At 34.3% G+C, this 12,342-nt stretch overlaps 1 protein-coding gene across 2 annotated transcripts in view; it reads left to right on the top strand.

Annotated features, from left to right (window-relative positions):
- The window catches only part of USP47 (ubiquitin specific peptidase 47), a 101,183-nt gene that overhangs the window by 31,440 nt on the left and 57,401 nt on the right, over window positions 1-12,342 (top strand). For both annotated transcript variants that reach the window (XM_019729265.3, XM_019729272.3), the window contains 4 exons: window positions 4,829-5,032; window positions 8,240-8,353; window positions 9,847-9,985; window positions 12,131-12,227. In XM_019729265.3, coding sequence (XP_019584824.1) covers window positions 4,829-5,032; window positions 8,240-8,353; window positions 9,847-9,985; window positions 12,131-12,227 — 554 coding nt within the window. The remainder of the gene's footprint in view (window positions 1-4,828; window positions 5,033-8,239; window positions 8,354-9,846; window positions 9,986-12,130; window positions 12,228-12,342) is intronic.

The following is a 12,342-nucleotide window of genomic DNA, read 5'->3' on the forward strand; positions in this document are numbered from 1 at the left end:
AAGAAAGAAAGTCTTGAGAGAAAGTGAGTTGACTATTAAATTTAGAAGTAAAGAGGCCCCTTCGTAATGTTCTAAGATTCTTTATCTTATTTTTTTTCTCTCAGAAAAGAAATCTGGATCTTGATAACTTTGAATTTTATTTGATATTGTTTTCTACATGTTAATATGTATCTTGTCAGTTATACAACTTGTTTTCTGTTTTTTAATAAGAAATACCTGGAAAGTATTTTTTTTATGAAACAAAAATTATGATGTCAACTTTAGAGAACTCAGATTTGAAGTTAGAACCAATGAGGAATGCCGAGGGAAGGAGCCAGAGCGACTTGAGAGGCAAACAAACGTGCCTTCAGCAGGCTCTGAGATTTCTTAGACAGATACCTGTGTCAAAAATTTTAGATGTTCCTAGCAGCAATCTTATCTTTGGAAGAAAAATACGTTTTCAATGTTTTTGTCCCAGTATATTTTACCTTTTATAAATAATAGTATGGTTTTATTGTTTTTACTTTGTTTTTTTTCAGGGATTCTTTCTTCAGACTTTGTTAGGAAATCTAGTTTTGTTTCTACAGTGAGCATAGACAGAGACAGAACGCTTTTCTTAACATACAGTGTTACTGTAACTGTCATTGACCTTTCCCTTTCCCTTACTCTCACACGATTAATAGTGCTCTGAGTTGTCCATAAAATAAGCAGTTTTAATTTTATGCTCTATACCTTTTTTGTACTTGGCTAGATTTTCTGTGTAGAATACTTTGTGCCCCTCTAATAGCCCACCTAAGATATATTAAATGTTTTCCCTAGTGGAACATGCTTTAGACGTTTCTAAAACTTTGTACTTGTTTTCTCTTACCTGTTTTCTTTTATTCATCGTAGAACTCTTTTGACTCAAAAATTGTGCTCCCTTCCCTAAATTACATTGTATCCTCAGATATCACACCCTAATGTTGGGTGTAGTACTTAAATGGACACCCTACCCCTCAACCCCCTAACACCACCACCGTCCCCACAACCTTCCCACATAGAGCTTGCATGTGCTTAACTGTGTTTAGGTGCATTTTTATCTATTGCTGTGGTTCAGCCTAGCCCAACATTTAGTGGCTTCAACAACAACTAGCTTATTTGCTCACCATTCTATCGGATTGGTTTTGGACAAAGGCTCAGCTGGTCAGTTTTTTTGTTTCACCTGTGTCATCTGGGATGATTACTTGACTCTGTTTGGCTGGCGGCTTCAGATGGAATGTGCAAGGCTTTTCCCACATATCAGGCACTTCAGTGGTGCTCCACTGAGTGGCCACTTGCTCTTTGTGTGGATTGTTAGGGCTTCCTCACAGCATGGTGGTCCAAGGGTAACTGAATTTCTTTTCTGGTGGCTGGGTTATAAGAGGAAATGTTCCAAGAGGTGCAAAAGCAGAAGCTGCTAATTTTTTAAGGACCTGCCTTAAATCACACAGTATTACTTCTGTCATGTTCTGTTGGTCCTGGCTGGTCACAAGACCAGCCCAGATTCGTGGGAAGAGGAAAAAGGAAGAAGGGTGGCAAAGAATTTGTAGCCATCTTTTAACTCACCTCAAGATGATACTGCTTTTTCTTTTGGGCATAAGTAGGATCAATCTGGTGTAGAGCTCCAAAGAAATTAAGAAGAAAGATAACTACCTTATTTTTCCAGTTCTGAGAAACACCTTTATACTTTTAAATGTTTTGGAAATCTGCATGTTTAATACCGTGTTTCCCCGAAAATAAGACCTGGTCTTATATTAATTTTTGCTTCAAAAGATGCATTAGGGCTTATGTTCAGGGGATATCATCCTGAAAAATCATGCTAGGGCTTATTTTCCAGTTAGGTTTTATTTTCGGGGAAACACGGTATAATATTGTAAAATATTGTTTCTTTTGAAAAGCAATTATACAATAATTGGTACACCTTATTGATGATATCTTATAATTGAAAAAAAAAATTTTTCCTTATCATTTCCCAAATTGGATGGTGGAGGGTTGGGAGGAGAGATTTCACCTCAGTGAATTAGTGTTAGCAATAATGATATCAAAAATTTATATGCAGTCCATGGATGGCAACCATCTATTAGATTAAATGAGAAATAAAGAATGGGCTAGAAGGTTGGGTATAAAGTCATATGATTTGCAAGTGGCTGTCTTAGAGCTTTAAAGAAGAGAAGAGCTTTTTTGTTTGTTTGTTTGTTTGTTTCAATTATCCTAGCATTGAATTCAAGAGTAAAATGGTATTGGCCCCAAAATTTTGCTTATAGGAATTTTAAGGAAACAGAAAAGTACACAAAGTTTTATGTAGGTTTCATCATAGAATAAAGTCTATCCTAAGAGTCAGTAAAATAGAATTGATGGAGCAAATTATTATTAATTCATGTAATAAAATACTATTCAGCTGTTAAAATGATGAGTTAAAAATATTTGACAGAGGATTACATGATATATTTATGTAAGTAAAGAAATTCCAGTACAGCATGTATATTCTAACCTAATGTTTGTGTTTAAAAAGCGTGCATGTATATGTCCGCATGTTTATACCAAAATTTTTGTTATCTTTGTGTTAATGGGATTACAGGTGACTTTCACTTTTCCTTTTATACTCTTCCTATTTTAAAACAAAATTACTTACATGCAATGCATAGAAAAGAAAGCTTTTGTCATTAAAAACAATAAAAGGCAATAATGGTATTAAATTTTGTCTTCGGTATATGTAAGTGTTCAGATGAGATTCAATTGGGGATAATTTCCCCACATTTTTGGATGGAAGGTGAGGAGGCTAGAGTGCCTGTATCTTGTGCTCAGGTATTTAGGGGAGGAACTAGGAACTGTTAATGTCTGGCCATCTGATGTTGCCACGTCACCATTCTTAGGTAGACTGCCGTGTCAGCACTTCTGATTTCCGAATTCTTAGGTAGGGTCATCTTCCTTGGATGGTCAGTTCCAACCTGTCTGAAGCTTTAAAAATCTGGCCACGATAGTATTTTATACCTGGAAAACTTGAGCCTACCTCTGAAGTGTACTATTGAAACTATAAAAGTGAATCTTTTGTAGTTGAGATTCAGATTGCTCACTCTTTTATTGTAAATCAGAGTTTTTATAAAGGTCCACTTCATATTTCTCAGTTTGGGATTAAAATGTGTAAAACAATTCATTACATGTTCAATATGACACCTTAAGTGTATAGGTAAAGCTTTTTTTTCCTTTCTGACAAGTAGATTAGTAATGTTCTTTTTTGTTATTGTTTATTTTATAGAAATGTATTATTTTCATTTTTAAATGGGTTATTGTTAGTAATTAAGTATTTTGATTTGTCTGAAATATAGTTTTAAACATTATACTTCTCTTACACCAGCTTATTTCTGTTCTAAACTAATTGAATTAAACTTAATTTAAATAATCTCATGCAAAACGAAAATTATATGTAGCAGAAACAAACTATGATTGTATTTTTACCCCATCAAACAAGCAGACCAACTTTGTGGCTACTCTGTCTTCAGTACTAGTAAATGATTATGATTATTCTTAATGAAAAATGGGTAATATAGAAGGAACGAAAGTTTGAGGCTGATACTGGAAAAAAGAGGAAAAGAAATAAATTTTTGTATACAGCACTAGTTCATATTTCCGAAAAGCCTATTATGGGATGGTGAGGGGCACCCCAGTTAAATGACTGCTGCACTTGACTTTGATGGAAAGTAAGAAATTATGTAATTAGAATTGTATATTAAAATAACTATTCTGGATTGAAGGAAAATAATATTGGAAGAAGTTAAACTTCTTAGGATTGCTATAATCTTGGTGTAAGATTTTGATTGCTGCGGGCAGGAATAAGAGAAAAGGGAAATTCAGAAGGTAGAAATGATAGAATTTTGTGATTGTGAGGTGAAGGAGAAGGAGAGAGGGAAGATGATCAGCTCTTTGGTTTCAGCAATTGGTGGTTGATGGTACCATTCAATGAGAGCTGAGCATTACAGGACAAGGAGGGAAAGAGCTTCTTCCGTTAGGTAGGATCTGATGCAGCCTCTTACTTCCCCTGTGGAAAGTGTAAAAGAAAAGCAGTGTCCTTCAACATGCTGAGGGAGAGCATAGCTTCTTTGAGAAAGTGTCCTTTAAAATTTTTTTGTCTTGATAATTACAAAGTTATGCACTAGACGAAAAAGGAGACTTTGTGACCCTGAATCCCTTGTACATTGGTAATTGAAGTTTTTGTTTTGTTTTGTTTTGTTTTGTTTCCCTTGTTTTTCCTTCCCCCTCTGCTGGCTGGTCTGTTTGGATGAGCTTGTCAGCTCCCAATACATCAATAATGGGCTTTTTGGACAGTGATCTCCGTGTATAGCAGCATATAGGTCTGGAGGCCTACTTTCCTAGGTCCCTTAGTTATGGATTTTACAATCTTAGTCTTCACTCTATTTCTATACAGTTCCCTTTTTGTTGCTTCTGGAGACCCAGACATGCTTGATTTGACTGCTAGCAAGGTAATGACACATTTTGAAGGAGCAGATTTTGTCATTTTCAACTGAAAATTGCTCAGATAGACTTTCTTCATGGCTTGTTGACCATTGATTTACAACCTTAAAAGGTGAAAGCAAGTTTCCACAAGAATGCCTGTTGATTTTTAAGTATGCTCCGGTTTTTCCAAAACAAACAAATGTGGTGCTTTGTATGTTTGACATATCCACTGGAGTGTTTTTCAGAATAACAACACAGTAATACTAACACAAAGAAAATAATATTTTGTGGGATTCTTTTTACATTTAATCATAGAAAATATGGTTAATTATAGTTATTTTCCAGTAAAGATAAATAATATATGTATTTTTAATTTCAGATAGAAAATGCTGCTGAAGAACCTCGAGTCTTATGTATAATACAAGATACTACTAATTCCAAGACAGTGAATGAACGGATCACTTTAAATTTACCAGCTTCTACTCCACTCAGGAAGCTCTTTGAAGACGTGGCCAACAAAGTAGGCTACATAAACGGAACCTTCGATTTGGTGTGGGGGAGTGGAATCCATACTGCTGATACGGTAAGACCTTACAGTGTCTTCTGCTACGCTGCTAACAATGTTATAGTCATTATTATTGTTTTTATTAATGAGTATGTTAAGTGCTAGAACTCTTTGCAAAGCTGTAATGTTAAGATCCTATGTGCAGCTCAATAATTGCATCCTTCTTTATCCCTTTGCCTTCGTTCTGGATTCTATATTTGCTTACCAGGTTTCTTCTTCAGTTTTTTTATTCAAGTATGATGACTATTATAATACTGTGTCAACTACAGAAAGATTTCCAGTATTTACTGAATGGAATGATGTTCATCTTGTTTTTAAATGAAAAGTACATTTGAAATTATATGTATTTTATGATCGAATTTTTGGAAAAGTAGGAAAAAATGTATATAGAAAGAGACAGGAGTGGGAGAATATACACCCCATTGTTAACAGAGATTATCTACCAGATAGAGTGGAAGGCTCTTGATCAGGGAGTATGGTGGTCCCATGACTTCTATTTCAAGGGTCTTACCGTCCAGTTGTAGAGAAAGATGTAGCAACAAGTAATTATACTACTATGTTTTAAGTAGTATATTATAAATTTGCCATGAATGCAAAGAGGAGGCATTGATCAATTTTGCATGAGAGAGTTGCAAAGGAGACTGTTGAGTTGGCTCTATCTGCACTATTAGAATAGTATTCTAAATAGTTTTTTTGTTGTTTCCTGTCTCTCAGTCCAAATTCACCCTGCATACTACTATTAGAATTATCTTCAGTCATCTTTAATCATAGCACTTGTGTCACCTTCCAGTTCAGAAACCTTCAATGACTGCTCATTGCCCACCATTAATTATCAGATTCCCTCGGTTAGCATTCAAGACAAGCTACAATTGGTCCTTTAAGTCTTTGTCATCTTAACTCCCACATACTGGACTAATGTATTTTATGAACACAAATTTCCATTCTTTTGCATATCCATATTTTTGTTTATGTTACCTCTATTGATGCTCTTAAGTTTTCCAGGAAAGTGCCTCTCATGGCAAATGAAATTGAATGTGTCCCTGTGGTATTTAGGAGAGCATAGTTTTGATTGGCTCCGTAGACGAATCAAAGATGTTTGATGTTGCCTGATTTGCCTTTAAAATTCATATTTTGCTTTCTATTCCATAATATATCTGTTTTTTTAAAGTATAAAACCAATGTTTTAAGTTAGTCAACTTTTCCCTCTGAAATTGATCAATGAAATTAGTGGTCCAACAAGATATAAAAAGAGAAACAGTATTTAATCTGAAACTTTGAATACTCCCTGTTATATCACCATATATAACTTCTAGTGTTGCCTCTTTTTCATTTTAAAGGCTAGTTCCTTACTGTCATATATGTCTACCCAAGTCTTATTTATCTTTTCAGAAGCCTTACTTGAGGTTTCCTGATGCAACTTTAAAAGTAATCTCTTTTCTCCTTGCCCTCCTATTGCACTTTCTCCTCTGCTATGCTACTTACCATAGTCTCCTTTTAGTATAATTGTTACTCATTTGTATCTTTCCATTTGGTAGAATGCAAGTATTATGATGGCTGAGACCTCATAGTATCAATTTTGTATCCTCTATAGATACTCTCTCTAGGTACTCAAAAAGTGTTTATTAAATTAACACCTATAGTAGCTTCAAGTAGCTGTATGTCAAGATTACCCATTTCTCTTTCTTCAGCTATGACTGTTCTTAAGTACTCTATTTCTGTATTTTTATTTGCCTACTGTACATTTCTATAGGTATCCTCTTTCACCGGCTTACCGCACAGTGCTGCATTTACGCGTATGCTTCTCTGAAAACCTAGCCCGTTTAGCTACCAACCACCTTGTACATATAGGCACATTTATTGAGGTAGAACCCCTGTATATTCAAGCTATAGCATCTAATCTTTCATGTCCTGCCAGAGAACGCAAGGGACCCAAAGATACTGTTCCTCTTTCCATGTGGCTTCTCTTAGACCCAGGTTTTCTATGTCCTGTTTTTCTCATGGATTTCTAGTTATGAGCCAAAGATTAGAAACAGATATATAGTTTGTTATTTTATTTACTTAACACTTACTAGGTGCCTTGTATTCTTATGATACTAAGCTCTATACAAATACCTTATTTAATCCGTATAACTCCTCTGTAAGATAGATGCTATTACAGCCACAAGTTATAGCTCATATTATAGATGAGGAAACTGACTCATGGGGAGTCAATAACTTCAACTTGCCCGAAGTCACACAAATAGCAAGTGGCAAAATCACTTAAGTTAATTTTTTGTCCTTAATACCTATACTTTTATAGAATGTTAATTTCCTAAAAAATAAGGGTATTTCTATAAAATAAATACTTCTAAAGAGCCATTCCTCATCTTTAAAACATTAAAAATATCGCTCAATGTAACAAAAACATTTTAGAAGAAAAGAATAAGGTTTTCATCCCATCCTGCATTTTTTTCAGCAATGGGCTGGAGTATGGGTGAGTAGGGTTTAGAGCACACAGAGCTCCGTCTTTCGTTCACAACTAGAGTGAGTGTATCAAAATGACAGCTGGAGTTCAAACTGCCCTAACAGATAGAAGAGTTAGGTAAAGACTAAATATCTTAGGTGTTTGATTTTCCAAGGAGTGATTACTTTCATCATCCTGGGCTCTTTTGGATCCTGGCAGTGGACTTAAAATAGGTATCATTTAGTAGGACAGGCTTTTCCTTAAGGTGTCTTCCTAAAAGTGCCCATTTTGTTACATTACATAATTATTTTGGTTGGGTTGTTTAGTGTTTCTTATCTGGGAATTCTCAATATATTCATATATAAAAACATGTTTTTAATTTTTAGTTATATAAAATTATCTTTAATTTTCCTGGAAGTCCATTAAATATTATATTGTATACATTTTAGAGAACACAGAAACATAAATGTTTATAATTCCTTTTTTGTGTGGTATTTAACATTCTTAACCTTTTCTCTTTTCAGTTTTTTAGATGTTGGGGAATGGGAACATCTGGGATACCTGTCAGTATATGCACCGTCACTGGGCTTAGCCATCTCATTACATGAGTGGATGAGTTAATTCCAAGTCTAGATTAACAGAATTTACCAGAATCTTTGTTTAAAAAAAAAAATACCGTTTGAGCCCAATTATTGTAGATAGGTATCCATTTGCATATACACGTTTTATTTTATTATTACAATTAATGTTTTTCATAACTTGAGATATTTTTATGCCCATAGGCTCCACTGGATCATACCAGTGACAAGTCTCTTCTTGATGCTAATTTTGAGCCAGGGAAGAAGAACTTTCTGCATTTGACAGATAAAGATGGTGAACAGCCTCAAATACTGCTGGTAAGCTATTTAGAAATCTCTGTATTCATAATTTTTGTGCACTGTCAACTACTAAAGGAAGGAGGAGAGATGTGTTTTGTAATTTATGTATGGTAAATTATTTTTCTATTTTATATTGATTTGTTACAAGTGTATATGTTTACCTGGTTACACTGTTTGTGTATATGGTCTGTTGCCATGCTGGGAACACGGGTTGCCATCTTTAAAACCACCACAACAGGGATGGGATGGGTCTAGGGTAAGTTAAATTGTCAAAAACATCTCCTACTGTGTTTCAGTGGCCTTTCCTTTGGATAAGTATTAGCTTGGTTGCTGTAAGTCTTTGGCAGTTTGACCAAAGTTTTGTTTTGTTTTGTTTTTTTGTATTTTGGGGGAGGGACAGACCCCCAGAATTCTCTACTCTGCCATTTTCGCTCCTCTTTCCCCTTCCCCTCTTTTTGGGAATGACTAGTTTGTTAGTTATATGATCTATTTCTATTTTTTTAGTGTTTATACAAATTTCGTATTTCCATAGGCTTTCCTGTCTGATCAAGTGGCCTTAGAGATCATCTAATTCAGTAACTCCCAATTTGGGCATTCCTTAAAAAAGACTGAGAAAACCTGGCCTGATTTGACCTTGCTATTTTTATGAGCTGAGGAAAAGAAGGCTCAGAAGATTCATGGGCTTTTTCAGAGCCCTACTCTTCAGTGAAACTTACCTTAGGAAAAGTTGTTTTGATGCTTTTCATTTAGAAGTCTATTGTGAATTAATTAGAATGCCTCTTTGGATAGTAGGTAATAATTAAGCACAGGGCATTCATACTGCAATATCAGACAATATCAGAATATGCTCTCTGACGTTCCTTAATCTCATTTATTTTTATGACATGTGAAGATTTTAATTAGTCTGACATTGAAATTAGCTATTAATTTAGGAACCTCTAAATTCACAATTTGGGAATTCATGTTTTAAAATGCAGAGTAATTACTCTTCAGCTCTGTCTTAATTGTTTGTGCTGATTTTCTATCCCTTAATCCTTTCCCACATTTTTCTCATTAATAGGTTTCTTATTGGAAACAATAGGAAACTATCTGTTTAATCCAACACTTACTGAATATCCTCTGCCTGCCAGGCCTACTTGGCAAGGATGATATAAAGCTGAGTAATGATAGACTATGTCATCAAGGAGTTCACAATGGTACTTTTGATTTATTAGTACCAAAAATCTCCTTTTCTTGTGTAAACAATATTTGAAAGAGAATTAAGGAAGAAGGAGAATATAAGGACTTTGGAAGGAGACATGAGCACCTTTCTAAAATGTTTTATATCAGGCATCTTTCAAACCTTCCTATAGGGAATGGTGAGAGAGGGTGTACACTCCTTTAAATGTCTTGGTAGTAACAGTAACAGCAATGCCTCATCTTTTTCCCATTGCCTCAGCAATTAGTATATCTTTTTTCATTGTTTCAGCAACGTTTGCCATTCAGTAAATATTGGTTATGCTGCATTTTAGGAGGATTCCAGCGTTGGGGATGACAGTGTCCATGACAGATTTATCGGTCCACTTCCAAGAGAAGGTTCCGTGGGCTCCACCAGTGATTATGTCAGCCAGACCTACTCCTATTCATCTATTTTGAGTAAATCAGAAACTGGTAAGATTTGTTGTTGTTGTATTTTCATGAAGTATAGGGCATTATACCCAGAGTAATATTAGTGATCTCAAGCCTAATCCCCTCATTTTATGGATTAGAAAACTGAGTTATAACACTAATGTGGTTTCCCTTTTCCTCAACCCATTGTTTTTATTGTATTGTTACTGTCACTATTTAATAATAAAGAAAAAATATTGATTATTGTATTTTGAAGGAAGACTTTTCTTTTTGGTAATTTTCTATTTTGAATTAATCCTAAAATTTTGATGTTGACTTCTTTGAAAAGGAATGTCTCTGTTATATCTTTTTGGATTAGAATAGACTATGAAGGTTGCTTTCATTTTGAAGCAGATGGTTAGGGTTATTTTATTAGATCTACTGCGTTATCTTTTAGTTTAATCTAATCATATGTTTGAAATTAATCATGTAATTAAAAAGTTCCTGTTAACTTTTTTCCAAACATGATTAAAGCTAGAGTTTTTATTTTTTTCAATTTATTGAGCTAGTGAAATCGCTTTATTTTTGCAAAGGTTTATTCATTTATATAGGATTGGGAAATTCCAGGCAGCCTCAGCTGAGAAGGTGTAGAACAATCTATTCTCCTGGCCAGATCGCTGTTGTTTGTGGAGAAGAGTCTGCTTATATGAAATAAGAATTAAATAATGCTTTTCATTAATAATCAGGCCAGATATCATACAAGTTTGAGTTCCTTGCCAATCTTATGCACTTCCCCTTCATGTGTACTTGCTGCTGTACTAAGTAGTAGGCTAGAGAAATCTGATTGACACCCTGCCCTCACAGTCTGATGGGGAAGATTTATAAGTAAATTGGTAATTACAGAGCAATGAGGTAGTCTCTGATATGGATTAAGGACAGGGTGCTATGAAAACAGTGCAGATCGGGGGTGGTTAGAAATTGAAGCAGTTTATAATTATAAAACAATGTAGAGTAAAATACATAAACACAGTGTTCTTAAAATAAAGATGAAAGCCATTAGAAGTCAAAGCTTAAATCTTAGTCCATTGTGAAAAGTGATTAGCCACTTGGTCTCTTAGAATCGTACAGGTGCAGATAGTGTGGAATCTGTTCCTCCATTTTACAACTAAGATTCATCATGCCTATCCGTATTTTGGTCCTTTGATCACCTTCTTTAGCAATATAGTTATCCATGGAGCCCACCATTTCTGAAGACATTTTTTATAATTGTTGGGAAATCGAAAAAGTATTTTGATGCTCTTCAGTGAACACCTTCAGCATCTTTTGATAAAAGATTTAAGTGTTTTTTGAGACAACCAAGTAATTCGATATTAAGTAGGAGTATATACGTTCGTTAATCAAGGTTTTGCTCAAATAATGAGGGTATAACTAAAAGGATGAGACTTTTTTTGTGTATGTGTATGTGAAACGGCCTGAAGTCTACTTCAAAAGAGAAGTTCCAAAAATGTTCTCAGCAATGGTAGCCATATCCATTAGATATATATAGCAAAGTACTTTTAATCATTTACTTAAATTTGAAGTTCATGTAAGTTTCTTCTTTCCCTCTTTGCCCTCCCTCTCTCTGTTCTTCCCTACTTCCATCTCTGACTTCATACTTTATAGCCACTTTTCGCATAGCATGCTGACCTATAGAATCGCATACTTTATAGCTTGTTAAAATAGAGGAAGTCATTCTGAGTTTTCATTTATCTCAGATGTTATTAATTCTTCATTGAAATTGGTTTATAGGGCCTCATGACAGAGATAACTGCTTCAGTTCAGTCTTCCTACATTGGGTGTATGTGATAGTTAAAGTGGATATGTTTGTATTTTTCCGTTTTAATCCACAACTTTTAGATTTGGGGAACAAAGATTTTTATGTCAATTAAACATTTCTCTTAAAATTTTATTAAATGCTGTGTAATATCCGCGTGTATATCTGGACATATATAACAAGATAACCTACTTTTTCTGAGAAGCAAGGTTTACATAATGCACAGTTCAGAAAAGGAATCTTTCTTAGGTGCTGTTGAAAAAAATTGAAATTATTTCCAACTGAGTAACTTTAACCTCTCAGTTTTTACTGTGTATTAAATTTTTATTAAGTTCCTATTTGTTATTTTGTAATGTAAATGCTGATTTATGTTTATTTGTGCTTTCTTTTTAAAGGATATGTGGGATTAGTAAACCAAGCAATGACTTGCTATTTGAATAGCCTTTTGCAAACACTATTTATGACTCCTGAATTTAGGAATGCATTATATAAGTAAGTATTTTTAAAATTCTAAAAATAAAACTGATTTAAGAATGAAAATATAGTTTTTTACTAATAAAATTTAATTTATCTTCTTACAGTTATTTGTGTAGTTTGGGGCATTTCT

The sequence above is a fragment of the Rhinolophus sinicus genome, chromosome 14, assembly GCF_057876585.1.
Source record: "Rhinolophus sinicus isolate RSI-liver-muscle chromosome 14, RSI-T2T, whole genome shotgun sequence".
Lineage (NCBI taxonomy): Eukaryota > Metazoa > Chordata > Mammalia > Chiroptera > Rhinolophidae > Rhinolophus > Rhinolophus sinicus.